This window comes from Lepidochelys olivacea, assembly GCF_965140295.1.
Source record: "Lepidochelys olivacea isolate rLepOli2 genome assembly, chromosome: 4".
Classification (NCBI taxonomy): domain Eukaryota; kingdom Metazoa; phylum Chordata; order Testudines; family Cheloniidae; genus Lepidochelys; species Lepidochelys olivacea.
The window spans coordinates 40943673-40970907 of record NC_140414.1 but is presented as its reverse complement, the minus strand read 5'-3'; the positions used below and the strand labels follow the sequence as shown (position 1 = coordinate 40970907).

The window sequence follows — 27235 nt, the reverse complement described above, 5'->3', positions numbered from 1 at the left end:
CCCATGACTAAATCGTAGTCTTAATTATGACCTGGAAAGAAGTGTTAAAGATGGGCCTACCTCAATAGCTTTGTCTGCTTGCTCTCTTGTTTCAAATTCAACAAATGCAAATCCCTTTGGGTCTCCAGTGGACTTATAACGTGGGATACTGACATAAACTACATTACCACATTTCCCAAATACCCGCTCAATCCAACTGTGGTTGACATTTTTGGGAAGCAGCTCCTAAAAAAAAAAAAAAAAAAGACGAAACATATCTCTTTTAGCAATATAATATACACGTTCCCATATAGTCAATTACCACAGTATCAGAGGCTCAATGTAGCCTAGTACTGCTAGCTATTTAAGAGTTTTCAATGAAATACCTAAGAAAAATTTAGGAAATATTTTCACATTTCTAGACAAGTTTGCTTACTGAATGAAATAGGTAGATAAATAATAGTAAATTAATCAGTATAGGGAACAGCAGGTTTTAGCATTCATCTGGAAATGTCACTTTAAACCAGTGGTGGGCAACCTGCGGCCCATCAGGGTAATCCACTGGCGGGCTGCGAGACAGTTTGTTTACACTGACTGTCCGCAGGCACGGCCGCCCGCAGTTTGCCATTCCTGGCCACTGGGAGCTGCAGGCGGCCGTGCCTGCGGACGGTCAGTGTAAACAAACGGTCTCACGGCCCGCCAGTGGATTACCCTGACGGGCCGCAGGTTGCCCACCACAACTTTAAACTGTACCCTTGGTAAAAACAACAATGTACATTTGATATATGTTATTTTCTCGTTTCCTGTACCAGAAACTCAATTCTGCAATCACATCCATGCATAAGGAACCTTGAGCCAGTGCAGTCTCATTGGCTTGAAACAATCAGTTCACAGCACAATGGTTTTTTGACTTTGGGTAACTCACAGTTCAGAGAAATAGGTGTTCATTTGCAACAACAAACAAGCACTAGTGAAAGAACTGGTAAATTAAACCTGGTAGCTCTTTAGTTTTTAAACTTTATGATGAGCACTAGTATGCTAATTGCCCATCTGTAGTGATGACCAGTGCGGGGTTTTCAGCCAGCCAGTCACCTGGGCAATAGGCACATATGAATTGGCAATTTTATGCCACACATTTTGGCAACTTGCAGACAGCCTGCCTCAGTTCCTACTAGCTTCCCCTTATTGCTGACAGTGGAAGCTTGTCCAAACTATTAGCTCTTTCTAGTTCAGGAATAGCTTCCTATACCTTTCTAAAGATGCCCTTATGGGTGGCCCCTTTGACAAGATACATCTTCGAACACTTATAGAAACAAAAATTGCAATGTCAGCATTATTTAGTCTCCCAACGGGTTTATCTTTCTAAAAAGGTTTTAACTGAAGAACTTAGTGACAAGACACTACACTGTTCCAAAAGAGAGAGAAACTTCTTGTTAAATGATTGGTTTAGTATGGGCTCTGCCTGCCTGAGCAGCACATTCCATTATAGTTTTGATACAATCTAAATGTCAGTGAATTTAAAACTACATAAAATATTTAATGGGATATGTACAGCACCAGAAACAATTACGCACTGCTAGGGAGTCGAAAGTAGAGCAGAGAAAGTTTATTAACCGTAAGATTATCTTTGTAAAACTTGTTTTGAAATTTAAACTTCAATTAAGCCTTAAGGGAAGTTTCTTTTTATAGGTAAGATAATGAAGCGACTCCTTAAAGGAATACATTACATGGACTTTATTCTTGTTTCAAAAATGGAGCTGTGCATTGCTGCATACGCTGAAAAATACGCTATTGTCCCCGTGAGCCCAAGTGCAGTAGCAGATTTTTTTGTGATATGCAAAGGATGTGTTCCTATTCATCTGAAACTACAAAAGCGGCCTTTGTGTTGATCCTGCACAAAAACCTCTCTCCCCCCTTCTCTAGTATGGAAGCAGAACTTATCAAGGACTCTAAGGGTGTGTCTACATTGCAGTTAAAAATCCTTCAGCTGGCCTGTGTCAGTTGGCTCAGGCTAAGGGGCTGTTTAATTGTGATGTAGACATTTGGGCTCAGGTTGCAGCCTGGGCTCTAGGACTCTGCAAGGTGGGAGAGTTCCAGAGCTCTGGCCCTAGCCCAAATGTCTACATTGCAATTAAACATCTCCTTAGCCCAAAACTCTAGTCACAGGCCAGTCGAAGGTGTCTCACTGCAGTATAGACATAGCCCTAGGGAATACCTACACAGCATTTAAACACCTGCAGCTGGCTGGGGTGAGGTGAGTTGGGCTTGGGATGCAGGACTGTAAAACTGTGGTGCAGATGTTCAGGCTTGGACTGGAGCCCAAGCTCAGGGCCCAGTCTGAGCTCAAACATCTACACCACAGATTTTACAGCCCTGAAGCCTGAGTCCCTCCAGCCTGAGCCCCGCAAACCAAGCCAGTCGCAGGATGTTTTATTGTTGTGTAGACCAGCAATTCTCAACCAGGTGTCCGGGGCCCCCTGGGGGCTGCGAGCAAGTTTCAGGGGGGGTTCACTGACATAAATCAGAGACCAGGGCCACCGTCAGACTCCCTAGGGCCCAGGGCAGAAAACTGAAGCCCGAATCCCGCTGCCCAGGGCTGAAGTCAAAGCCCAAGCAACTTAGCTTTGTGGGGTCCCGGGCAAGTGCCCTGCTTGTTGTTCCCTAACCCTGGCTCTGGCTTTTAATCTACTGCATTTGCAGAAGAACAGTTGTTGTGGCACAGGTGGGCTGTGGAATTTTTATAGTATGTTGGGTGGGGGGTGCCTCAGAAATAAAAAGGTTGATAACCCCTGGTGCAGACATACCCTAATAGAACTATACCGCCCCATGGTTGCGCTTCAAAAGAAGTGATTTAGCAGGGTTTGAAATTTACTTAATCTCTGTATAAAAAAAACCAAACCATTGGTCTCTCTCTCTCTTTTTAAAAAAATCTGTAGGTGGTAAGAAGGATCAGATATATATTGCAAATTACTTTCCATATAAGACCTTTGGAAATTTGGTGGTCTACAAAATATACACTAATGATTCTTTTTACAACAATTTCAAATCAAAGCCTAACTAACTAGCTTATTAAAATAGGCTTACTTCAAATAATATTGACAGAAAAGTTTCAAAATATTTGAAGAGCTTTGGAATAAGGAGAGCTTACAACTGCGTTCGGGAATTCTATTAGCACTATCACACCACACTTAACAAAAGCCCAGCCATCACTATTTGTTGTTAAAGAAAGGAGCTGCTGTATAATTACTTTATTCTCTAGAATCATCAGAGCAACCCACGTTATTTACTGATCTGGAGAGCTGTGGTACTTTGCACATGTATATACCGACATGGTGGTTACCGAATACATGCCATCACAAAAAGTTGGTACTACAAATAAAAAACATGCTGGTTCAATGAAAACTCAATTCCCCTAATGGCTCCTGCTACATACCTACTTTGATAGGAGCCATAAAAGCTCTCTGAAGTCCAAGGGACTCCTAGGTAATGCCCCAGTGAAATGGGAACTGGCTACACAGAGCTCCTTCTGAAAATCTTCCAAGAATACAGCTCCTCAGAGGGAGCACTAGCTTACATCAGCCAGCAGCATTTTTTACTGCCATTGCTAGCACTGTTGGTATGCTGGTGCTGTAGCAATATAGCGATTTTCAGAAAAATCTCAGTATAGACACAGTGCATAGATACTGGAAGGGTTTTCCAGAAATAAAACACTGAAACCAACCAATTTAGGAGCTTTCTGCTATCAAAAGACTGATGATACTATAGGGCAAACCAGATTTGCAACAAACATGATGGTACTTCTAAAACTAATAACTACTATTGTATTGTACGCTCTATAAATGATCTATAAAATAGGTCTAGATTATCTGTCAGACTCATCCAGCTCATCTTTATCATCATCCTAAAGCCTTGTTTACTCTCAGAGAATATATATAAGCACTTGTCTGTATCAGCACAGCTCCTCTTATGTTACAAACTGTGGAAGCAATAGTGCAGGAAAATACATGAAAATTTCTCCAATATAACACAACCCCTTGTGTGTTAAAATAGATCTTGCTTATCTTGCTAACAGTTAATTTGAGTTCAATCATTCACTCTATATGCTGCATCTTGATTTAACAGCAAAAGAAAAGCAGTAGTAAAAGGGACATTAGAATATTTATGTTATGAAGAAGATCATTTCCTTTCACCAAAGCTGCATTGTTCTCCAGTCTTCTAATTCCATTAACAACCTGCCTCAAGTACCAGCTAGTATTCATTATTTATTGTTCATTATCCTAACTGGTTCACTGATTCATAATTCCAAGGCCAGAAAGGACCACTGTGATCATCTAGTCTGACCTCCTGTATAACACAGGCCATAGAATGTCTCCAAAATAATACTTAGAGCATATCTTTTAGAATAAAATTCAATCTTGATTTTAAAATTATCAGTGACAAAGAATCCATGCATCCCTTAGTAATTATTCCAGCGGTTAGTTACTCTCACTATGAAAAATGTATGCCTTATGTCCAGTCTGAATTTTTTCTAGCTTCAACTTCCAGCCATTGGATCATGTTATACCTTTTTCACTGTTAGATTGAAGAGCCCATTATTAAAGATTTGTTCCCCCATGTAGATACTTGTAGACTGTAATCAAGTCAGCTCTTAACCTTCTCTTTGTTAAGATAAACAGATTGAGCTCCTTGAGTCTATATTTATAAGGCATGCTTTCTAATCCTTTATTCATTCTCATGGCGTGGCACTTTACAAGACAGAAACAGACCAGGTGCTGTGGAATTTACAGTCTACAATTCAGTAAGAAATAAGTTTAAAATTAACCTTCATAAAAAACAAAATAGTCCATTAACCTTCTACACATGAGACATGTAACGGATGCAACCTTACCACATATACAGTACGACTATCCACATCTTTTGGTTGCTCACCCAGTGGCTGACGTCTTCTGATTCTAGTTCCCTCTAAATCCAGCTAAGAGCAACAAAGACAAATTAGGGCAGCATTTTCTACAGTCTTATCTGCCACCTCAACTACAGTAATAGCAGCTAAAAAAGAATGAAAAAACAATACACACTTCAACAACAGATGAGCTTTTAACTGCTCGGGCTATCAATTTCCCATCAGTCGTCAATTTTTTCATTTTGTTGAATGATACAAGAAGTGATATGTCAACATCTGGAGGAGGGAAAAAAAACAAGTTCAAAAGGAAAGCATATTTAGGTCTCATTCACATGAGCAGCAGATCAGTATTATCTAGGTGTTCTAAAGTACCATAGAAGCCACTGGGACCATTTCTATGCATAAGAACTGCAAGAGCATACCTCTGGTTTGAGTATTGACAAGAACTTACATAAAAGTAGATTTTTACCATCTGTAATTTAGGGTTTCAGTAAGCTTAGATTTTATTTCTCTTCCCCATTAACTTTCTTCCCAAAGGAATTTTGATCTATTCTTTCAGCTCCCACTGGTAACTATTCTCTTTGGAAATAAATGAAGAAAACCCCCTTTCTATTGTGGTTTTATAATGTAAAAATCTTTTGCACTGAAGAGGTGCCTTTCCTCCAAGCACTCACTTAGTGTTCAGATTCAACCCAATGCTTCCATTACAAAAGATCCCTTCACTCCCTCTATTTAGTAGCAATGAGTTATGTTGCTAAAAGTTTGACAGAAACTGTTGCAATACATGTACTGGTAAATTTTTTTACCAAGTTTATTTAACATTAACATGCAGAAAAAAGGTTAAAATATAGCCATTTGGAAGAGGGCTTTAACATCATTTTTAGATTGCATAGCATTTGATATAAAGTAACTCTAGTACATTCATTTAGCATACAATCCCACCTAGGAGGATGTCCACAATACCTTACCAAAAAAATCAAAGGACCTTTGAGCCTGTACTAGCATCATACAATCACATCACATAGCACAATACAGCGGAAAGAACCTTTTCCATCTTAAATGACAGGTATTCTGTGGTTCTTTAAGAAGCCTAACCAAAAAATCTGACACACCTGTAGCTTTTTGCTTTGTAAGGTAAAAGTCAAATAAACCACACAAACAAAAATCAAAGGACAGACTACAGAACTCTCACTAGTCTTCCTTGCCATGCAAAGAAACAACCATTCGCTCATCCAAACATATCTAAAACACAAAATAAAAAAGCTGGAACAAAACCAAATGCAAAATTAAAGTGGGAGCTTCCATGATTCCATACCAGCTACATTATAAACCAAATATTAATAGTGAGATTGTATGCTTTCCTATCATTTTCACTGATGTAAAACAAAAACAACCAAAACAAAAACAAAATCAAAAGAACCACAAATTTTCACCCATGAAGTTTCTCCAAAAGCACCATCATAATTGGCTGTAAGGGAAGGAAAAGAATAAGAATAAATAAGATTCCTCATATGAGCAGTACCCATATCTCTCTTATGAATGGACTGTCATTGCTCCAGTTGCTTGAATGGGCTTTTTTCCTCCACAGCAGCTACACATACAGAATGCCTCTATAATTTATATATGCAATAATTCAGACCACCACCACTGCAGATGAAATTACAATTCAAAACGGAAATTTGTTTACCACTTTTTCTATTATTTAAGAGCAAACTTACATCCATCTCTAGATTTCTCTATTTGTTCTCGGAGAAATTTGTCTTTGTGAAGGTTGACATCTCCAAACCAGAAATCTACTTGTTTTGCAATATCTGACAGCACCTGCTTAACCCTGGACCTTTTCTTTTTCTCTCGTTCCTTTTTCTGTTCAGTGCTTTCCTCTTCCATGGCTTTGCCTCTTACAGTTTCATTCTCTATGCCAGTCATTCTGTCATCTGAAAATTAAACATAACTTTGTAAAAATAGTAGGCAATACTGCTTTGCTCTTCTATTGCACCTCCCATCCAATAATTTCCAAGAGCTTTATGTTTGCAGTGTTGCTGTAGTCATGTTGGTCCTAGGAAGAAGAGCTGCATAAGCACAAAAACCTCATCTTTTTCACCAAAAGAAGTTGGTTCAATAAAAGTTATTACCTTACCCTCCTTGTCTTTCCAGAAGTTTATGCTGCTTATCACCAGCTAAGGATCTGGCTGCATGAGTTTCTGGTTTGAACCCCAAGTTTAAAAACAGTCTCTTTGTAGAGGAATCCCACACCAAAATGAATTTTAACACTTGACGGTAGTATTCAGCACAATTGGACTTGTGGTGGAAATGGGATGCACATAAGAAAATGGTCCTTGCCAGATCATCAAAAAGCTAAAACACACCTCTGCGAGTACTTATACCAGGAAAGGATGTGGCGAGCCAACATTTTTCGAACGACATCTTCTGAGTACAGTAAAATGCATTTTCACTACATTGTTAATATTCTGTCAAAGATTTAGAGCACCATATTTTTGGGCTCATTGATGAATACTGTTTTTTGCAAGTCTACATTATAATCTGGATGTGCTGTATTTAAAAATAATGTTTTCCTTTTTCTCAGTTATTTGGGGCCTGATCTTATGAGGTGCTGTGCATCCTCAACTCCCACTGACCTAACCGGCAAATTGAGGGCTCTTGGCAACTAATAAAATAAAGCTCTTAGAAAACAGAATGTAACTTGAGCAAAGATAACAAGTTACACGGGTTTATATAATTAGAGAGAAAATATCAAACTTGGTCTTGGGCATCTATAAACTCTAATTCATTTTGAGCCTGCTCACTTTTCAACCTTAAGAATGACCAGTCTTTCAGACTACTTTATTCTGTATGTGTAAAATAAAAACAGATACAACTTGGAAAAAGTGGGAAGCTGTCTAAAAATGAAGTTATCACAACGGTTGAAATATTTTATGCATGATAGCTACATAAGTCTTCCCATTGCTTGGCCAATGGTTAGTACTGCAATACAATATACCAGGAAGTGGTGCTTGTAAGAAGAAACATCAGAGAGGAAGCTCATCTTTATAACAAGATGGCATAAAAATGGAAATGGTTTTCAGATTATTGTGTAAATCAGGCTCCTCTTAGCAAGATTCCAGTTTATCTCCCTGCTGTGAGCTGACCATTCAAGATGATTTAAGGTCAACAAGTTGTCAATTAGTTTGAAAGGATAAGTGAGGTCATACTCTGACCACTGAGCCAGAAGTTCAACGTGAGTTCACGTCACACAGCAAGACAAATGTCAGCAATGCAATACAGTACTTGGAAGGAGGCTAAAGGAAAAATTGTACTATTAATTAGAGGTACTTTTTCCCACCCGATAGAGGATGCCTCTGATGAATGTCCAGTTAGAAGTTACAGACTGCAAGCCAATTCTCTAAATAAAATATTCAGGCATTATAGACGTATTCCAGACAACATCCTCTCTCTGAAAAACAAACACCCACCCCCCTTAATATCCCAAGTCTCTGAAAGCTACAGCTCATCACATAATGACAGCTGTGCTTGTCTTGTCTACACCAGCACTTAACTATCAGTATCCAACCAATCTGTAAACTATTTAGGAAGCTTCAAGTATTAAGGACATTAGAAAACCAACTTTTAGTTTAGGCAAATTCTAGATTGTGCTGGGAGCATTAACCAGGTCCCAAGTTGTGACTTTGCCAGAAGTCCTGAGCAAGGCTAGCTTGAAGATGCACTGCCCCAGGACTCAGAGTCACAATAAGATGCTCAAGGGAAGAAAGGGGATGAGAAGTGAAGATGAATGCTCTATTACCTTGCAAAGAAACCTTTCTTCAACATGCCAGCTTAGCTGCACTGGCTGATGTACTTGTGGGGAGACAAGGGAAAGCCACAGCTCTGGTAGGAGGAGGAGTGATCCTGCAGAACAGGGGTAAGTCAATAGGTGGACCCTGGGCCAAATCCGAACCACCAGACGCTTTTGAATAGACCCAGAAATTTTTATTTACTTATTATAATCATTATTATTATTATTTTCTCTGGAATCTGGACCGTGACTATATCTTGACCAAGAAATTTAGACTGTGACAAAAAATAACTGACACCCCTGCAACAGAGGAAATCCTCCCTCTTTCATTGCTAGTCATGACTCTGGTAGCCAGCACAAGAAAATGCTTTGAATTAGCTGGGTCACAACCTGACACTGTATTGTAAAACTGGTGGAAACCAACACTATTATTTGTGGAAGAAGAAACTCATATTATTCCCTTTGAGTCATTCACCACTGAGGTTTAGGTTACTTGGCCTCAGCATTAAATCAAACAATTGACATTCATTGGATTTGTATTTTAAAAACAAAGGATTGTACAAAAAAGTCTCTTGGGTTTCAACCATAGTGAAGTCATAGAAAATGCTCAAAGATCAAAAAAGCTAGCACTCTCAATCATTGTCTTATGAATAGAGCACTCACCAAAGTACTTTCCAATTTTTTCTATTTTCTTACTCAAAGTAGCTATAGCAATATCCTGCTCTAGCACAATATCAACGGTCAGAACTACTTGATTTTACATAACTATATTAAAATCAGCATTAATACATTTTCACAGTTAACATCTATTACCTAGAGAGTATTTTCTAATTATTGTTCAATTTCCAACTGCATGCACACCAGCTGCTCAGGTAATTTAAATAGAAAAGATTTTAAATGGAGCAGCACATTATGTACAAAGAGTCAAAGAACAGAAAGAACAAACAATAACAAAACTTATCAGTAAAAGCTATGGGCCAAACAATGCTATACTTCCTCAGATAAGCTTTTGTTAACTTCAGTGAAAGTTAGACATTTACAAGAATTACAGGATGTAAGCGACTGTCAAGCAACTGTGGTTTTGTCAGGAAAAAAAGCCCTCTTTTAACCAACAGAAATGGGTCAGAGGTTCACGAGTCACAGTGGTACTGAGAGATATGTTTAACGCTTACAATGCCAGATTCTATTCTACTCTCACATGTGCAAGGTGCTGCATGTAAAAAGAACTGGCAGCTTTGTTATAATGTTGAGCAGGTGTAAATGCAGTATGGTAGGGTTATCAAACTGAATTGGGGGCTGCAGAGCTGAACTTAGATTGCAGTCATTTAGAGTATGTTCTATACTGTACTGCACTGGAAACTTGGGCTCAGACTCAGGTTTGAGCCCACCCCCTTATCATCCACTCACAACACTGATCAGCAAGGGGCCCATCCAAGGAGTGCGGGGGGGGGGGGGAGGGAGAGGGAAGAGCCTGATACTGTGTGAGACTTAGGTCCAAGCCCTATCATTTTGTAGGGTGAATGCAGCTCAAGCAACAGACCCAAGTCAGAAGATCGGTGTATCACATCCTGGACAAGTGGGCCCAACTCCAGCAACTGTAAGCCCAGGTTTACAATACAGCCTGGATACTCAACCCAATGCACAAGCGTGGGTCGGGTTTACAATGCAGTGTAGACATGGCCAGAGAGGCGAGTGCAGACCACAGTAGGGCAGAAGTCAACTCCCTCGCTACACCACTGCACTGATCGCAAAGGAACTGCCCCTCCCCGTGCCAATGGCCTCACTCCGGAGTGCTAGGAGGAGGTGACACAGGGGGCAGCAACAGCACTTCGGAGTCACCCCCTCAAGCCCTGACGGACAAGAGGGAGGATCCAGTGATGAGCTGCGCCCCCCGCCCCAGCGCGCCCAACGCCACTAACGCCTCTTGCCCATCGCACGAGCCGCGCGGAAGCGCCTTGACGCATGCGCGGAGAAAGCACCCGGCAGCGCCCCCTGCCCGCGGGGCGGAAGGGGTTACACGTTGCCCTAAATCCCCATGTCTCTCCCTCACCCCGTCCGGAGAGCCGGGCTTTCACCTGCCGCCGCGAACTCCTGCGGGCTTCTGGCGGCGTGACGCACAAGCCCGCGGCCAGAGAACCCACGCCCGCCTCCTCCCCGGGCTCCTGCCCTCCCTGGCGCAGCAGCAGTCACAGCATGGACACCAGCGCGCGACGCTCGGCCGCAGGAGAAGGCCCCCGCCTGCCCTTCCGCCGGATCCCAGCGTCAGTTCTCTGCGAAGGGCGCTCGTGAGCGCGTGCCGCCGGCACGCCACCTCTTGGCTACCGGCTCTCGCGCCGCCCGCCAGGCGGGGCGGGGCTTCCCATGCTGTCGCGCTGGAAAACAACGTCATCGACAGCGGGCGGCGCGGGAAACCTTTGAACATGGGAGAAAGGCGGAGACCGCGAGAGGTGCGGGAAGAGAGGGGGAGGGCCGGCTCTTGGCGCTCTGACACCCCCGGCCCCGCGTCTCTCGGACGTAGCCCAGGCGCCACCCGGCCCCATCGGGGTCAGCACAGCGATCGCCCCTTAGCGCAACCGCGTCCGGTCTCACGTCGCCAGCCCTCCCTCCCTCGCCGCTTTTAAGGGTGACCGGAGAGGCTCAGCGCTGCTGGGCTCGCGATCCGTGCCGGGGGGGGTTGGGAAAGACCGGGGCGGGGGAGGCCGGCTCGGGCTGCTTGCTGTTTATTACACCAGGACTAGCAGGAGTGCAGCGCCCGCTCGCCCTGTGGGCTCGGGAGGGGCTCGTCCGCCTCCATAGAAACGGTCAGTCAGTGACATGACGCGTCTGGTGACGAAAACAAGAGCCCCCGGATGTCGGGGCGTACCCCTCTGTCCGCTCCGTGGCAGCATGTCTACCCTCGCCTCCTGTCTTTGTCTAGTCCTTCCGGCACCCGCGTCCTCCAGCCTAGCTAGCGTGTGACTTGCTGATGGGTGGATTGCTCCATGCATGCTCTCCAGAGCAGGGACTACTGCCTCTGGTCGATGTTTGTACAGTACTCTGGCCTCTAGAGGCAAAGAGCAGAAGCCCAACTTCTTTCCATTGCAGGTCACCTTAGTGCTTCCCATCAGCTTGCCCCAGAGACAGGATTTGCTATAAGTCAGTCCTGGTTCACTTTTTTTTTCTTAAAGCTCTGCTATACCAAAGAAACCACTAAAAAGTGTAGCACCTAATGTCTTGCTATCAGGCGGAAAAAAAATAAAAATAATATATAACTTTGAAATGTTAAGAGCTTCAGTTACACTAATAACCCAACTTTCAAGGGTAAAAAGTATTAGTCTTTAACATTGGGATTTTTAAAAGCACTCAGTATTGCCTGAACTCTGCTGTCATTGAAGTCAGTGGTAAAAGTCCCATTGACTTCAGTAAGATCAGTGTTTAGCTAACATGGAATACTTTTGAAAATTCCCTTGTAAATGGTTTGAGATGGTGGCTGTTAATCACCTTTAATATGAAGGGAGTGATATGAGAGCAAAATAATAATGTTTCATGCCCTGCCAGAAATATGAGTACAGTTTGTTCTGGTACAAATCCTTTCAGAACCATAATACTTTCTAGGAATTAGTGCTGGATCAGAAAGAAAAGTTGATTATTTTTCATTCTTTTAATTTCTCTCTTCCTCTGCTGCTGTTAAATTTGTAACTATGAAAACATTATAAGATACTGTCTTTCATAGAAACTATGCAGTACGGTCTTATTTTTAACATTAGGCATTATCAATATTGCTGATTTATTCTAGGTCGTTAAGGCTTTCACCAACAGATTCTATAATTTCCATTCTTATTCTTGTTCCATTTTGTTACTTGGGATGAGATGAAGACTATCTGAAAATTCCTATTCTGCTCTTAAGTAACCATCTTTGTGTAAAATGGCTTGATTTAGCATTGTTATTAGCTCAAGTAAGGGGAAAGTGCAGACTTCTAGTATTGTTACAAGAATGGTGATGGGCCACAGAATCTGAATTGCACAGTTGGGAACATGATTTTCCATATATCTCTCTAAACAGTACAAAGACTGAGAAGAATAAATTTATAGGTAAAGGTTCGGAGCCACCTTGTGGTGAGTGTGTAGAATTTAAGAAGTTGAAAGACAAGACACTTTAAAACTGGAATTCATAATGAAAAAGGTAGCACAGCTTGAGAGACATTGTCATGAGAAAAAGCATGAATATATTTTATCTTCTAATACATGTTTTTGATTCAGTTGTAAATACATTTATATAGAAAGAAAATATATTCTAATTTAATATCTGTTTATCTGCTAACAGCATAATCAGCATATTATGATTTTTCAAAAATACCTTTTGGGGACCAACTAGAAAAGTATTCTATGAGATATTTCAACTTGTCTCTACTGCTCTGACTGTTAAAATATAACAACCCTAACCCGAATGTTAAAATATACTAAGTATTCTCATTATCCCTTCATCTATGTTTTAATAGCTAGTCTAATCATATTTTTTTCTGTAATCTCTACAGCTTTCCCATGTTTTATGTCTTGCCATGTGCCTTTTCTTATGTTTGATTACTTTTAAACACTTACTTATATTGCTGTCTACAGAGCCAGCCAGTGATTTCAAGAAGTTAGAGCAATTGCCAGTGTTAGCTGTGTTCCTTTGGTTGTGTTTTAATTGAAGTCTCAGCAACTGATAATGATGATTAAGATCCCAATGTAAGTGCAAGTCTTTACATATAAATACAAGTTATTATGTTTAACATTTACTTTTCTACTCTATTGGTGTGTCAGTGTTTGAAGATGAGGAAATGTTTTATAAAGTTTTGATTACTATTGACTGCCTTAGGCCAAGATTTTCATGGGAGACTAGTGATTTTAGGTGCCCAACTTGAGACACCTAAAAGAGGCTTGATTTTGCAGTATGTGTACTCAGCACTTTCAGAAGATCAGGTCCCTTTGTAGTGTTCAAAATTAGGTACCAAAAATGAAGCCCCACCAAATCACTAGGGACTTGAAAGTCTTTCTTAATTTGTTAGTAGTGGATATGTTGTTTTCTGTTTGAAAATTATTAGCCTAATAATTTTCAAAGTGTGCATAAACATTAATTAAACTGATTTTTCAGAGATGTGCTAATATTATCAGCTAGAGCTTCCATTAAAATGAATATGAGTTAAAGATGCTCAACACCTCTGAAAATTAGACCTCTTCTTGATATGTACTAAAAATGCTGTTTTTGCTAATATTTTTTATTTTTGTTAGCTTATTTTCACCATATGAGTATTTAGAACTCCAAAATTCCTTCACTAGAACCACCACCCAGTTTTTACCCTGTCTTACTTCCCACTCCCTTATAGGGAAAGTACTGGATGTGTGTCTTTTTTGTCTGACACTTGCATTGTAGCGGAGTTGAATTCCAAATCTGCCCTTCTCTCTTTTGGGTAGGGTGAAGATCTGAATATCTGCAGTAAGCCTTTGGATTGCTTTGTTTCACCAAAGCAATGGCTTGTCAGGAGTTTACTGTGAGTCTTATTTTTATAATTGTATATAAAATTCAAATATGCATGTAGGACCACTGTAAATAATTTGTATTTACATTTTTTTTTTAAAAATAAGATCTTGTACACTCATCAGAAGACAAAGAAATCAAAAGTATGGCAAGATGGAGTTTTGAAGACCAGTATTGGAGGAAATAAGGTGAAGAATTCAGGTTTAATACAGTATGATACTCTAATACTGTATCATATATAGTACTACTCTTGCATCTTCTATTTGTGTCACTCTGTTTGCTTTTTGAAACACAATTGTTGTTTAAAATTATCCTATTTTGATACAGGCAACCTTATTTGATGACAGAGGACAATGTTTGGAGAGTGTATTTGTTAAATCTCAGGTATTTCTTTATTATTTTTATAATAATTTAAAAGCTTTTATCCTTGTTTGGATAGTAAGTTGAGGCAGCATCTTTTATCTTCACATGATCCAAAATTCCATACACTACAGTTTTGTCTAGCTTATCGTTGCTAATGTTCTGATCCTTGCAGCTGTTAAATTTTTGCATTAGAAAACAATCATCTGGACAGGTTGTTTGTATGTCACTGTATGTCACTATATGTAAAGCAGTACAAAGCAGTACATAGCAGATGTATTCAGTGGATAACTGACAAATGTGCTTATGGTGGATAATGAATAGTAACGTACAGTAAGTTTTCACTGCATGTGGTTGTGCAACCCACTATGCTTGGAATATCCTCCTACTAAAGTATGTAATTCTTTCACACCATTTCTTTAAAAACAAAAAGAAAAAAAAATCCTTCATAGACCTACCTATTCTAGAAAGCATTACAACTACAATGTACTCTCACCATTACATGTTTGATTTTGATCTGTATAGTACCTTTTCATGTTGCAAGCTCCTGAGGTGGAGAGCTGTTTGTTTGGTATTACTGAGTTATTGTACAGCCAAACACTGATGGACCTATATAAATAATTAGGATTTAAGGAGCTAGATGTTTAAAAACTTCTTTTTTTTAAAGCTACAGTATTCAGTAGTCTGAGTAAATTGGAGTTTTTACATTAAAACCTATACAAACATAATTTGAAACTAAGGGCTAATGTTTGCTTTCATATCTAGTCTGCTCCAGTTGTCTAGGATAGAGTGAATATTGTGTGTTATGCTTTCATTTATGACAATATTGTAAACAAAAATTCTTTCAGTATGCATACGTTTTGCAACATTTAGGATAAACTGTCATTTTTTCACTGGCCGTTACACACACTATCCCTTTTGTTCTTTGTCTCGACTAGGTGAAACCTGGAGATGACTTAGAAAGTGACCGATATTTGATCACAATTGAAGCAGCAAAAGTTACTGAAAACTGTGGTAGTGAGCAGCCAAAGAAAACAGAAGCTCCTATATTGAACAGAAATAGTTTGAAGCCCACTGGTCTATCTCTGCCACATCTACCTGTTGGCTTGAAAAGGAAACATACTGTATGTTTTTGTTTCTTATGTATATTTGACATTCATATACAATTTAAAACATTAATGGAACTTCTTAATTTGCACTAGTGTCAGGGAAAACCAATTTCAGAGTACTCAGTTTCCCTCCTCCTGGTTGTGTATTCCCTGTACCTGCATCCAACTTCATGTCTTTCCTAGTGCTTTCTGCTTATCCAAGGAATAAGGCTGTGTTTTGGGCATGTAAGGGAGGAATTCCAGTGGAGTGAAATCAAGTGAGGTGTGTGTAGACAAGAAAATAAAAATAAAATGTTTGAGTATAATTCTCAGCTGCAAACTACATTAATATAAGTATATTATTTAGAACCGTGACTTGTTAAATTCACACTAAATATGTCATCCTAGCCAGCTTTATTTTACAGCATGTTAGGTTCGATTTAGTTACAGGTCGTTAACATTAATGTAGTAATGAAGAGTATTAAACTTCCAGTGGATGCATTAGTACATATTTGGGTAGTACAAATGAAATAAGTAAGATGTATTGGAAAGAAAATATGTAATTAAAATTTGTGCTGCCGGAGATGAACAAAACTACCTTGCTCAGCATATGTAAGCAAGTCTATTGTTTTGATACATATCATTCTGTGAATTCTTATGCATGTATATTTCAGCAGTCTCTGTTCATACCATTTTCCTTAAACGTCTATCAATTTTTCTCTTACCACCTTTTTTCAGAGGGGCTCAAAACATTACATGGTTTGCACAATAATGTATATGTTGCAGTGCCTGGGAACAGAGTGGCTTAATGCCAGAGTTTCAGTATTAAATGTACTGATACATTTTTGTGCTTTGGGGGGACTGTAATATTATCAAGAGTTATTTTTTCCTGGTTTAATAGATTTGTTATGTTTAGCAGCATTGCCGCTCTTAAGGGTGCAATACAAAAGAAGCATAATTTGGGATTGTTCAATGAATGTGTCAAATTGTTTGATAAGAACATGCAGCATAAAAGGTGTACTGTTGCTTTTTACTGTTTAGGTTTCAAATTTAAAAGCTGATTTATGAATAAGATTAAAATTAAAAACTTTTCTCTTAGGGCTTCCAGGGGCCACGTCAAGTTGAAAAGAAAATGGTGCCAATGGAAGATGATGCAGCAATAATATCCCCTTCATCTAAGTGGTCTCAGTCTTCCTTTCCGTCTCAGTTGCATATCACCTCTCCTTTATTTTCTACTACTTGCAAGAAGGATGCAAAAACTAATTTACCGTCTCACTCTAATAATGATGCTTGCGCAAGTAACGATAGAGACGGTATGTCTGTCTCCTCACTGGTTTCCACTTCTTATATTTGCATTCCCAAAGAAGTGATACACAATAGAAACCACAGCATCTCCATTTCTGAACAGATGGAATCAAATTGTCAGATAATCAATGGTGAGGCAGTCTCACAGAACATCAGGAGCAAAGCACAGATTATAGCACTTCTGAAATCCAAGCCAACACAACTGTGCAAAGAGCAAAAACCTTCTGAAATCACAGAGTGTTTTTCTGGATATCAGCCATCAGAAAGCACAGGCATTTTATTTAAACGAAAGAGCGAAACTCTATCTGGACATATGGATAACTCTGACAGAGAAAGCACCAAGAATATACAGCACCAGTATACAACAGAGAAAATTATAACTAATAATTGTTGGGATGTTTATATGCTGCCAAATTCAACGGAACTATCTTGTGATGAAGAAGTCATAGAAAGGAGACATGACAAAACAAGTAATGTAGGTTTGGATTTACAAGACCCTTACAACGCAAAGGTTTCACAGTTCGAAACAGCTTTTGTGCAGCCTGTTGAAAAAGAGCTAAATTACAGTTGCATGAAATTATCAGATCATGAGAGGCAATACAGCTGGGATTGTAAAATAGCTTCTCAAGCTTCTGCATCCAGCAGAAGTGACTGGGCAATTCAACTGTCAACTATTAATGAAAGTTCTGGTGAAGACCAACCAAATACTTGTGTATTATCTGAACCAAACATAAATAAAGAGAGTAACATTCAATTTGTCTCATCTTCAGAAGAGGTTTATTCTAGAAGCACAAATGAGTCTATTACCTTTGAAATAAATCTCCCCAAATCCAATGAACATGCAGTAACTGAGAGTCTTAAAGATTCAGCAGTTTCTTCTGCTCAGTCACAAAGTCAACCTCTGCCAAGAATAAATTCAGGAAGTGTAGTTAATGAGTCTAAGATTTCTGGGGACGTAACATGGGCTGGTCCTGGAGCTATAAATGAGGAATTAACTGTATGTGGAGATGTTAGTGATCAAGCTGGACAGTTCATGGAAATTAACTTCAATCTGTTGGATGGTTTTGATTTTAGTGACACAGAAGATAAAGTAGTATGTGAAAGTAATATGTTTTCACAGGGTTCAGCATGCTTGACAAAGGGAGCTATGGCACAAAATGGTGAGAGGAGGGTTCACAGGAACTGTGAAGTAATGCTACATAGTAATGAGGAAAGAGTTGTCAAATATTCAGCAATGCTGGGAGAGAGAGATGATAATCAGATCAGAGAGTCTCTGCCATTAAAACTTTGTGATGAAACCTATGAAGGTTTTGACAAGAGTGTGAAAGATGCTCTAACTCCTTCTTTGATTGAACTGGGACATTCAGAGGCTGAAAACATTGTAAAAGGGATGAGTGCAAGTACATTAAATATTGAAACCACTGGCAGTGAGAGAGGCTTTGATTTCTCACCAGTGTGTACTGTTAGTGACTTACTAGTGAATAAAAAGTGCTCTGATGATTTTGTGCACAGTGGAGTCAGTAATTATGAATGTGATACTAAGAACAACAAGTTTGAGAAAACTGAAATTATTTCATATATTCCTGCTACTTTACAAACTTCTGTCATGGACAAAAATCCTGAAAGAGATGTTCTACATCTTGGAGGCACAAACTCCCAGGATAATTCTTTAGAAAATTACTTGGGTGCTAGTGGTGATGACATTAAACCAGTTAGTTCTTTACTAGCCTTACCACTAAGGGCTTGCAATTCCAATGACCCATGCCAGTATATTACAAGTAAATATTGTATTGCATTTGATACATTAGATAAAGAACATACTCAGGTTTCCAGAACTGCCACTTATCCTTTAACAAAAGGGCATTCATCTTCAAAGGGAGCCGGAATAGGTGAAACGGAGTTTGAAAATGGATCAAGCATCATGCCTTCTATCCATGAAGCCAGGGAAGGTGAAAGAATGGGAACTGATTGCTTGAAACATTTGGCTCAAATTGATAATTCCTCAGGGCTTCCTGAGTTGGCAAATGGCATTATTCTTTTAAGATCTTTGACAGAACATAAGACAGCATTAGAAAGCTTACAAATGATGGAGGAAAATAATAGTTTGCTGTATCAACGAGAGACTACTAAAGAGAAAAGTGAACAAGCTGAAGAATTGGAAGGTTAGGTCAAATTCCATTTGACACTGGATTATGGAATTACATTTTTAAATATTTGATTTCTACATTAGTGTTTGACCTGGCTGCTTTATTTTCCCGTAAAGATTTAATTCTATTGAAAAAAAGTATTTCCAATCAGAAAATTGAATTTTGGTATGAGTTTTATATGTTCTACAGATGATATCTTATACTTTCCATGAGTATCTTGGCACAGATAAACAAACAAACTTATTTTTATCTAGTCTCAACAGAGGAGACAAGGATTGAATGGGCATGGAGACTGAACTGCCTTTCAACCCTAGAAGTCATCATTTTAGGTCATGTTGAAACATATTGCAGGGGAAGCTTTCACTATCACTTTGTACTGTACCTGTGCTGTAGTTAAATAAAATGCTTCCGTTTCCAGAACTGCTAGTCATAACTTTTCACTAATATTAAAATTCACAATTTAATTTTTTTTACAGTTAATTTCATGTAGGATCTGGTCCTGCATCACTGAACACAATGGGATTTCGCCATTGACTCCTGTGGATATAGGATTGGGCCCTTTAACAGAGTCTGTAGGAAAAATGATGACCATAATAGTGACTAAGCAGAATGTTATGCTTCATTATTGCCTGAAAGTTGGAGGTCGACTCCCCCACCCCAAGCCAGAGAATGTGGGAACAGCTAGAAAATACAAGGATTGAAGATGGATGATTTGTTACACAAAACTACAAAAGACAAATAGAGTAACATTTTGTACTGATAATTAGTTAACATCACAGTTATTGGCTACAGTGAGTAGGCTTTTAGGCCTGACCTAAAGCTCATTGAAGTCTTTACATGGACTTCAGTGGATTTGAGAGCAGGGCCTACTAACATTTGAGTCTGTGGTAAGGATTTAACTTATCAACATGGTAATTTGTAAGCATTGAAATTTGACAATTTTTATCAAAGTATACCATTAAAATTATTGAAAGAAAATTGAAAATCTGATTATGGGTCAAATTCTGTCTGCAGTTATTTGTGCATTGCCATTTAAACTAATTGGACAGTATTTAGCCCTAATATGTTTTTAAAGTGAGCAGCACAACATGTGAAGGGACAGCAATCTCCAGAAGTAAGATTTTTTTTGAAGATGGCTTCCTTTCATTTTGAGATTTAAAATAAACAGTGTTTTCCTCAAGCCATTGTCATTTGTATATTAAACAAAGATTTAAAATGATAAAAATCAGACCCCGCATATGTAATAGAAAACACATAAGGGGGATCAATTCTGAACTTAGTGGTAGTTGAGGAAACAAAGCAACTCTTACAACTGGGTGAACAGATGTAATTCCTGGAAAATGTATAATCAGGTAGGAGAATGTATACTTGAGCCATCTGAAAGCAATATCTGTTGTATATTGCAATTTTATTTCAGATTTTCCATTCTAGCAGTGGGCCCTGATAACATGATTACTCAGTGGTGAATTAGAGATGCTAATTTGAAAAGTGTGGTACAACAATCTGAAAATAATTTAAAAAAGCAGACATAAAGGTATAACCAGCCAAAAAAAAAATTTATGCTAACTACTTTAGCAAATATCAAGCCTCAAGTGCCAACAACTGTAATTGCTGGCCTCGATTAATTTAAATTTTGTTTTCAGTTATTTAAAAAGGATATTGCTAAATATCGTTTAAGTAGTCTTTAAGCTTTTCAAATATCTAAGGAGGTATTACAAAAAAAGAAAAATACAAATTCGGTCCTTAGCGGAAACATTTTTACTTTGGCAGTTTTCAGTTAATGTAGCTGTCCTTTTTCAGTTCCTTTTGAAGAGTTCCACCCCACCCTCCTACCCCCCCATCAAAAAATGGTTACATTAAAAGCACTGGGTTTGGCTTTTTTTTTTTTTTTTTTTTAAAGGAAGCTGCGTGTTTTGACACTGGATTAGTTCCAAAGATGTTAGGATCTTTTGTCAATCAATTTTTTTTGTCTCTTCCCATGTGAAACTTTCATATACTTGCTTTTATATCAAAACTACATGAAGAAAAATATTAATTAGTAAGGTCCTCATCCTTCAAAGACTTAGACATAGGCTTAACTTTACTTATATGAGCAGTTGCCAGTGTCTTCAGGGATAGGGTATTAAGCTGTAATGTTGGGGTTTTTTTTTCTATATGACCATTGAATAGCCCAGGAAATGGCTTTAAAAAAAATTTGACATTCTTGGAATGAAGTAGTAACAGCTCCAGAGGACCTCTTACAGTAATTTGCAGATTTAAATGTGTATCGACAGTGTATCCGCCTCTTTTGGAGTGGTATTGTCAGACTATTTTATATACACCACTGACATAAGCATGTACAAGAAGTATGTGTGCTAAAATACCTTCTGCAGTTTTTGGTACTTGGTAGCAACTTTCTTAAACATGTGCCCCAAACCTGAATATCTTATTTCCGTGAATAGTGCCATTGACTTCAAGGGGATAACTACTTACATGAGTAAGGGTTGCAGGATCAGAAACGTATAAACGTTCAGATTTTTTCTGATTGAATTGAAATTGTAACTAAGACTTATGTTTTTCCTTCTTTTGTAGCTAGGCAACAGTTAGCTGAAGTCTCTTATTCAGAAGATATGCAGACATCTTATTTCTACTTTGACTCTCCTGAATTGATGGTAATAAAGTTCATGTACATGTTCCTATACAAAATAAAATCAGCTCCCATGCTGCTCATTAAATCCACTTGATACTTTGAGAAACCACAGTGGTTGAGCTGCGCGATGGAATATAAACAAATAATGTAATATACCTACATACTTTTAATTCAACACATTATTAACCTGTGATCCTCATTGCCAAAATATATTGCTCATAAGGTTTAAGGCCATAAGGGACCACCAGACCATCTAGTCCTACCAACTGTATATCAGGCCACCAATACCACACACACGCGAAACCCAACAACCAAAATTAAACCATAGTATTACAGCCACAGAAGATTAGACTCTTATGTGTCACAAGCAGAGAATAGGAGGGACCGAGGTCTACCAGTGACCAGGACACTCACAATGGCAGGAAAATGATTGAGAGATAACCCTGATAATCCTAGCAAGTGACCCACCCCCACTCACTGCAGAGAAAGGTGAAATCACCCCAGAGTCACTGCCAGTTGGACCTGGAGGAAGATTCCTTCTTGAACCCATGTATAGCAATCACTTAGACCCTGGGCACATGAAGAAACAGCCAGCCCAAGTATCAGAGAGAGAGAGAGAGAATGCTTGGTGCCACTTCAGAGCCCTGAGACTCACTGTCCAATATCCTATTTCCAGTCATGGCAACCCCTGATGCTTCTAGGGAAAGAGACCAAAACAAAAAAACCCACACACCTCCCAGAATACACAGGAGGGAAAAAAGCCTTTCCTGACACCTTCTGCTAGCTGAAGCCATGAAGCATGAGCTTTAAGGAACATAAGACAAACCGGAAGTGAGCCACAGGGATTCTGACCTCTGTCTTGTACCGTCACAAGCAACCCTGTTTGTCCAGCTCTCTCTCACAACTAATGAAGTTGTTTGCCCCCACAATTCCTATTATGCATCTGTTCCAGAAGTTCAAGCATCTGATGGTTAGAAACCTTCTAATTTCCAGCCTGAATTTGTTCATGGCCAGTTTATATCCATCTGTTCTTCTGCCAACATTACCCTTTAGCTTAAATAGCTCTTCACCTCCCTGGTACTTACTCCTCTGATGTATTTATAAAGAGTAATCATATCCCCTTTGTCTTCTTTTTGCTAGACTATATAAGCTAAACTCTTCCAGTCTCTCATATGTCTTCCATTTTCCTGATCATCCTAGAGCTATTGTTTGCACCTGTTTGTTTAAATTCATCTTTCTAGAATAGCAGTTTTCAACCTGTGGTCCGTGGACACCTGGGGTTCCACAGACTATGTCTAAGATTTCCAAAGGGGTCTGTACCTCCATTCGAAATTTATCAATCCACAAATGAAAAAGTTGAAAACTACTGTTCTAGAATATGGATCAACAGAATTATGCACAGTATTTCAAATGAGGTCTTAACAGTGTCTTGTTCAATGGCATTAAGACTGCTCTCTGTGTGTGTGTGCTGGAAATGCCTCACTTAATACATCCTGAGACTGCATTTGCCTTTTTCACAGCTGCATGGGTGGTTTGTAGTCCTCTTGGGATCAACCTACAGACCCAGGTTTCTCCTCTGTTGCTTCCAACTGATAAGAATTTCTGATATAAACTGTGCTCATGATTAGACCCTAAATACATGATCTTGCATTTTGTACTATATTATTTAGGTTAAGAGCTTATCAGGACATTTATATAAAATATTCAGAATTATATTCGATACCATAAAAGTGCTACATCTTCAAGGGAAAAGCCAACCGCAGTATGCCTAGGATTAGAAAGAAACTTCTCTTTTGTGTAGGTTATTCTCTGTTTCTTACATGGTTTCTTAACACCTTCTTCTAGAGCATCTGTCCACTTTTAAAGGAAGGACACAGGTCTAGATAGATCACTTGTCCCATCTAGTATGGTGATTCTTATGTTCCTACCGAGTTTAATTTTTAAATGGGGAACTAATAACGCCAAGTTTTCTTGTAAATGTACTGAGAACGTCTGCCCTTCCTACCACAGTTAATCTAAGGAAAACTTAAACTGCTTCAATTTTTTTTTTTTTAATTTTTTGAAGGGTGAGAAGGTAAGCGGGAGAGGATATTGTTATTAATTTACCAGTTTGGCCCTACAGGGTGAAAGAACACACTTCTTGTTTCAGCCTCAAACAGTGAAATATTCTACACACAAATTCCAGAATTTTCAATATTTTAAAAATGTCATTGCATTTATATTATCATCTTTAATATGATGTACCAAATGGTTCTGCTCTGAAATGACATGTATACACACATGTATCTCATGCTCTTACAGCTCCAATTCTTAATATATAAAGGATCTAAGGACTATTTAAAAGAACAATTGTTTCATCATTCTGCTTACATGCCTTTGATGGCTAACCATGGGATCTTGTTCATTTAATCCTCCTCCTTCACACCATACTATTCTGGGGCCTGCTTTGTTCTGTCTTGCCTGAAACTAGATTGTAAGGCATTAAGCACAGCAGCACATTTATTTTGTCGATCTAGTGGGAGGTGCCTGGCACCCTTTTCAGTGCTGTAAAACAAACAATAGTTACAGTCCCACACTCCCCTGATAAAGTTCGCATCCACCTTAGTAAGAGATTAATGGGATTGGGCATACAAGTGAATATTTTCAGTTTGGTTTGGAAATTAGAATGGGGAAGCTGAAAAGCAAAATGTTATAGAATGCTATTAAATTTTGAAAATAATGGCAGTCATAACATTGCTTGCTGCAATCATTCTGATAAATATTTCTTTAAGGTTCTTCATACACTGCCCTATTTCCTACATTCCTATCCATCAGCCATTCTCTTGCATTGACCCTTCCCAGCCTGGGCAAAGCGGTCTCAATGACTGATTTTTTTGTTTCTAACAATTCCATATCCAGAATCTTTAATGGGATACTACAGTGTGATGAAATAGGGCCTGCCCAAAAAGATGGGTAACGGTTGCCCCCAGTGGTCCCACTGCAGTTTGAAGAAAAGAAGTGTCATATCTTCTTAAATGGTTAAAGGATCTCTAGTGGAGCTGAATCTGGGATTAAGTATCTCCTATTCCAAAATACTTACTGCCTACTCCCATTGCTATAGTATGCTGATATCTCCCCCCAACTCCCCAAGCTCTTGGTATTATTACTGGCATTTCGTTGTTGTTGCTATTTTCCCACTTTTTTTTTTAATTTTCACGATTTAAGAGTTCTCTTACTGCTTTCTAGCATACTTTACTAAGAGCTGCAGTGCTTGATTGAATTGAGGTTCGTGGTTAGACTGTGTGATGACATTTGCGCAGTGCCTGCCTGCATTATGTTGATTTTATCTAGTACTGTTCTTAGCCCTTTGTTTTAACCCTCAAGAATTAAAATTTATCATGTTCTTCCATCTGACAGAAATAGGCATCTTTCTAAGCACATTCTTCTGTTTCTCCCCATACAAGTTGCGTATTAAAGTTAGTCAACAGTGGGGCCACGAGTTTTCTGGCTTCCAAACAGTGGGCATGAGTTACAGTATTCTCCAGTGTATAGACATATTAGCTGCCAGAAAACTCTTGAGATCTATATCCGGGTTAAATGTTAAATACAGAACTTTTTCCATGAAACAAATTTTGACTTCAAGCCAGAATAGGTCCTCCTTTGCAAAAGTGACTATGTACAGAATAACCAATCGCACTGTCTGACCAATTTGCTCTTGTTGCTTTGTATCCAGCAATCTTCCATGAACAACAAAGGAGAGAAATCTGTTGCTGCTCTCCTAGCTGTAGTACCAGGCCAGGAAACCTTTGTCCACCAACCAAAGGTACAGTCTAAGGAGTTCAAGTGCTAACAATGCCATATGTCTTTAAAATTTAAGATAATGGTTCACCATTTTCAATAGAATGCTGGGTAAAGTTCCAATCGAAAATATTTAACAAACATTCATCGTAGGCCTCCCAATTTGTTCGCATTTTAATATAACTTTCTGTATGCAGTTTATTATGGATTGCAAATTCGTAGTTCACTAAATGAAAGAAGAATGTCACAATTTTCTGTTGAATTAAAGATGTGGAAAATAGTTTGTGCTGAGTTGCAGAGACATGCGTGAATGCTTGCCCTATACAGTATTGTAAGAGCAAACAAATTGTGTTTTCCTTTCTATAATCGGAAACAGATTATCTGTAAATATATTGTTGCTAAACAGTTTTTGCTTTCATTTAATAATATCACAATATGTTGTATAGCCAGTTGAATTTCCAGGGCACCAGGTACAAGGATCAGTGGCTAGTGAGTTAGTGAGGAGACCTCCCTACTCACAGCTAAAATGGAATCAATACCCAGATACTGTTGAGCACGAAAGCCTCACAACAGACAATTATTTATTGTCACCCCACTTACCAAGCAGTTCTATCGTGACTGGCCTAATACAGGTAAAATGAGGTTTGTTCTAGTTGTCTTTCTTTAGTCTAATCCAAGAAAACATCATGTGAAGATAGCTAATTCTCCTCCTAAATGTTTATTAAAACCACCATAAATATATCAAAATCACTAAGAACTAAAAAAGTTAGTTTGTGTTCACAACGTTTGCTTAAGAGTAATAATGAGGATTGATCCTACAAATCTTTACTTTGCTGGAGGCCTTGTTCATATGAGTAAGAGTTTATAAGACTGAATTTCTAATTTTATTCTAATCAAGGTCTCCGATCAGTGAAACACACACATTTGTAACATGGGGTATTAAATTGAATACATTCCTCCTAGAGGAAAACAACCAAGGCCTTTTACAATTCACTCATTTGGGGGGGATCAGGAGTGTAACATTCTATTCTGATCTGTTCTTGACAGTGGCACCTGTAACTGCCCAGTCCTGTTACAATATATGATGTACTTTAGAGTCCTGAATCAAGGAGAAGGAAAAAAAAATCTGTCTGGATCATATTGTCCTGACTTAAATATCTGGTCTCAGATTCCTGGAATATTGTGCCATCCTTTTCTCCAGAACAGTGTCCCTTACAGTACTGAAGAAACTGGAGGAAAGTCATTTATATGTCTTATTTCCAGAACTGCAACATTGCTAATGCAAATTTTTTTGCTTTTGATTGAAAGTTTTTGATTGGAAATGAGTTCTTCCCATTTAAAATGAAAATGATTATTTTGAAAGATGAATAATATTTTATCAGCTTTATAAAGTTAGTTTTTTCGGAAGTCCCCAGGCTCAAGAAGTCTTACAGAAGATGATCTGAACTTTATTACAGAAGATAATTTTCAAAAGAAATTTGACTTTATTGAAAACGCAATCCCCAGTGCATCTCGTAAGTAAATATGAAGTAATAGTGACTGACCTCCAGAATGATTATTCTGTCTGAATGTTGTCTTTCCCTCTTTTTTCCCCCCCAGCAGCGATGTTGAATTTTACATCATCTTCTCATTCCGATTTTAATTTGGGACTGACACAGTGGACTTCCTGGGAGCCCAACAAGGTGTGAATAGGTTGTTTATTTTAGGTCTCTTTTCCTATAATGGAAATAACAGTAGTATCTAATATGCATGTTATATTTTGT

General features: G+C 38.8%; 2 protein-coding genes across 5 annotated transcripts in view; one reads left to right on the top strand and one right to left on the bottom strand.

The window, feature by feature from the left end:
- LARP7 (La ribonucleoprotein 7, transcriptional regulator) overlaps positions 1-10990 on the bottom strand; it is a 36188-nt gene extending 25198 nt beyond the window's left edge. Inside the window, exons 1-6 of one of the 4 annotated variants that reach the window (XM_084626673.1) lie at positions 10720-10990; positions 8679-8782; positions 6598-6813; positions 5055-5155; positions 4868-4951; positions 61-225 (exon numbers count right to left, since the gene is read on the bottom strand). In XM_084626673.1, coding sequence (XP_084482799.1) covers positions 61-225; positions 4868-4951; positions 5055-5155; positions 6598-6805 — 558 coding nt within the window. In that variant the 5' untranslated portion in view covers positions 6806-6813; positions 8679-8782; positions 10720-10990. The remainder of the gene's footprint in view (positions 1-60; positions 226-4867; positions 4952-5054; positions 5156-6597; positions 6814-8678; positions 8783-10719) is intronic. The other 3 variants (XM_084626674.1, XM_084626672.1, XM_084626675.1) reach the window with 3 other exon arrangements.
- A 174-nt stretch (positions 10991-11164) lies between these two features.
- Positions 11165-27235, top strand: part of ZGRF1 (zinc finger GRF-type containing 1) — a gene marked incomplete at its 3' end in the record, with an annotated part of 51654 nt that continues 35583 nt past the window's right edge. Inside the window, exons 1-11 of the mRNA XM_084627481.1 lie at positions 11165-11470; positions 13266-13376; positions 14103-14179; positions 14274-14354; positions 14494-14550; positions 15465-15650; positions 16714-19081; positions 21638-21717; positions 25408-25497; positions 26881-26986; positions 27075-27154. Of these exons, the coding sequence (XP_084483607.1) occupies positions 14159-14179; positions 14274-14354; positions 14494-14550; positions 15465-15650; positions 16714-19081; positions 21638-21717; positions 25408-25497; positions 26881-26986; positions 27075-27154 (3069 nt within the window). The 5' untranslated portion in view covers positions 11165-11470; positions 13266-13376; positions 14103-14158. The remainder of the gene's footprint in view (positions 11471-13265; positions 13377-14102; positions 14180-14273; positions 14355-14493; positions 14551-15464; positions 15651-16713; positions 19082-21637; positions 21718-25407; positions 25498-26880; positions 26987-27074; positions 27155-27235) is intronic.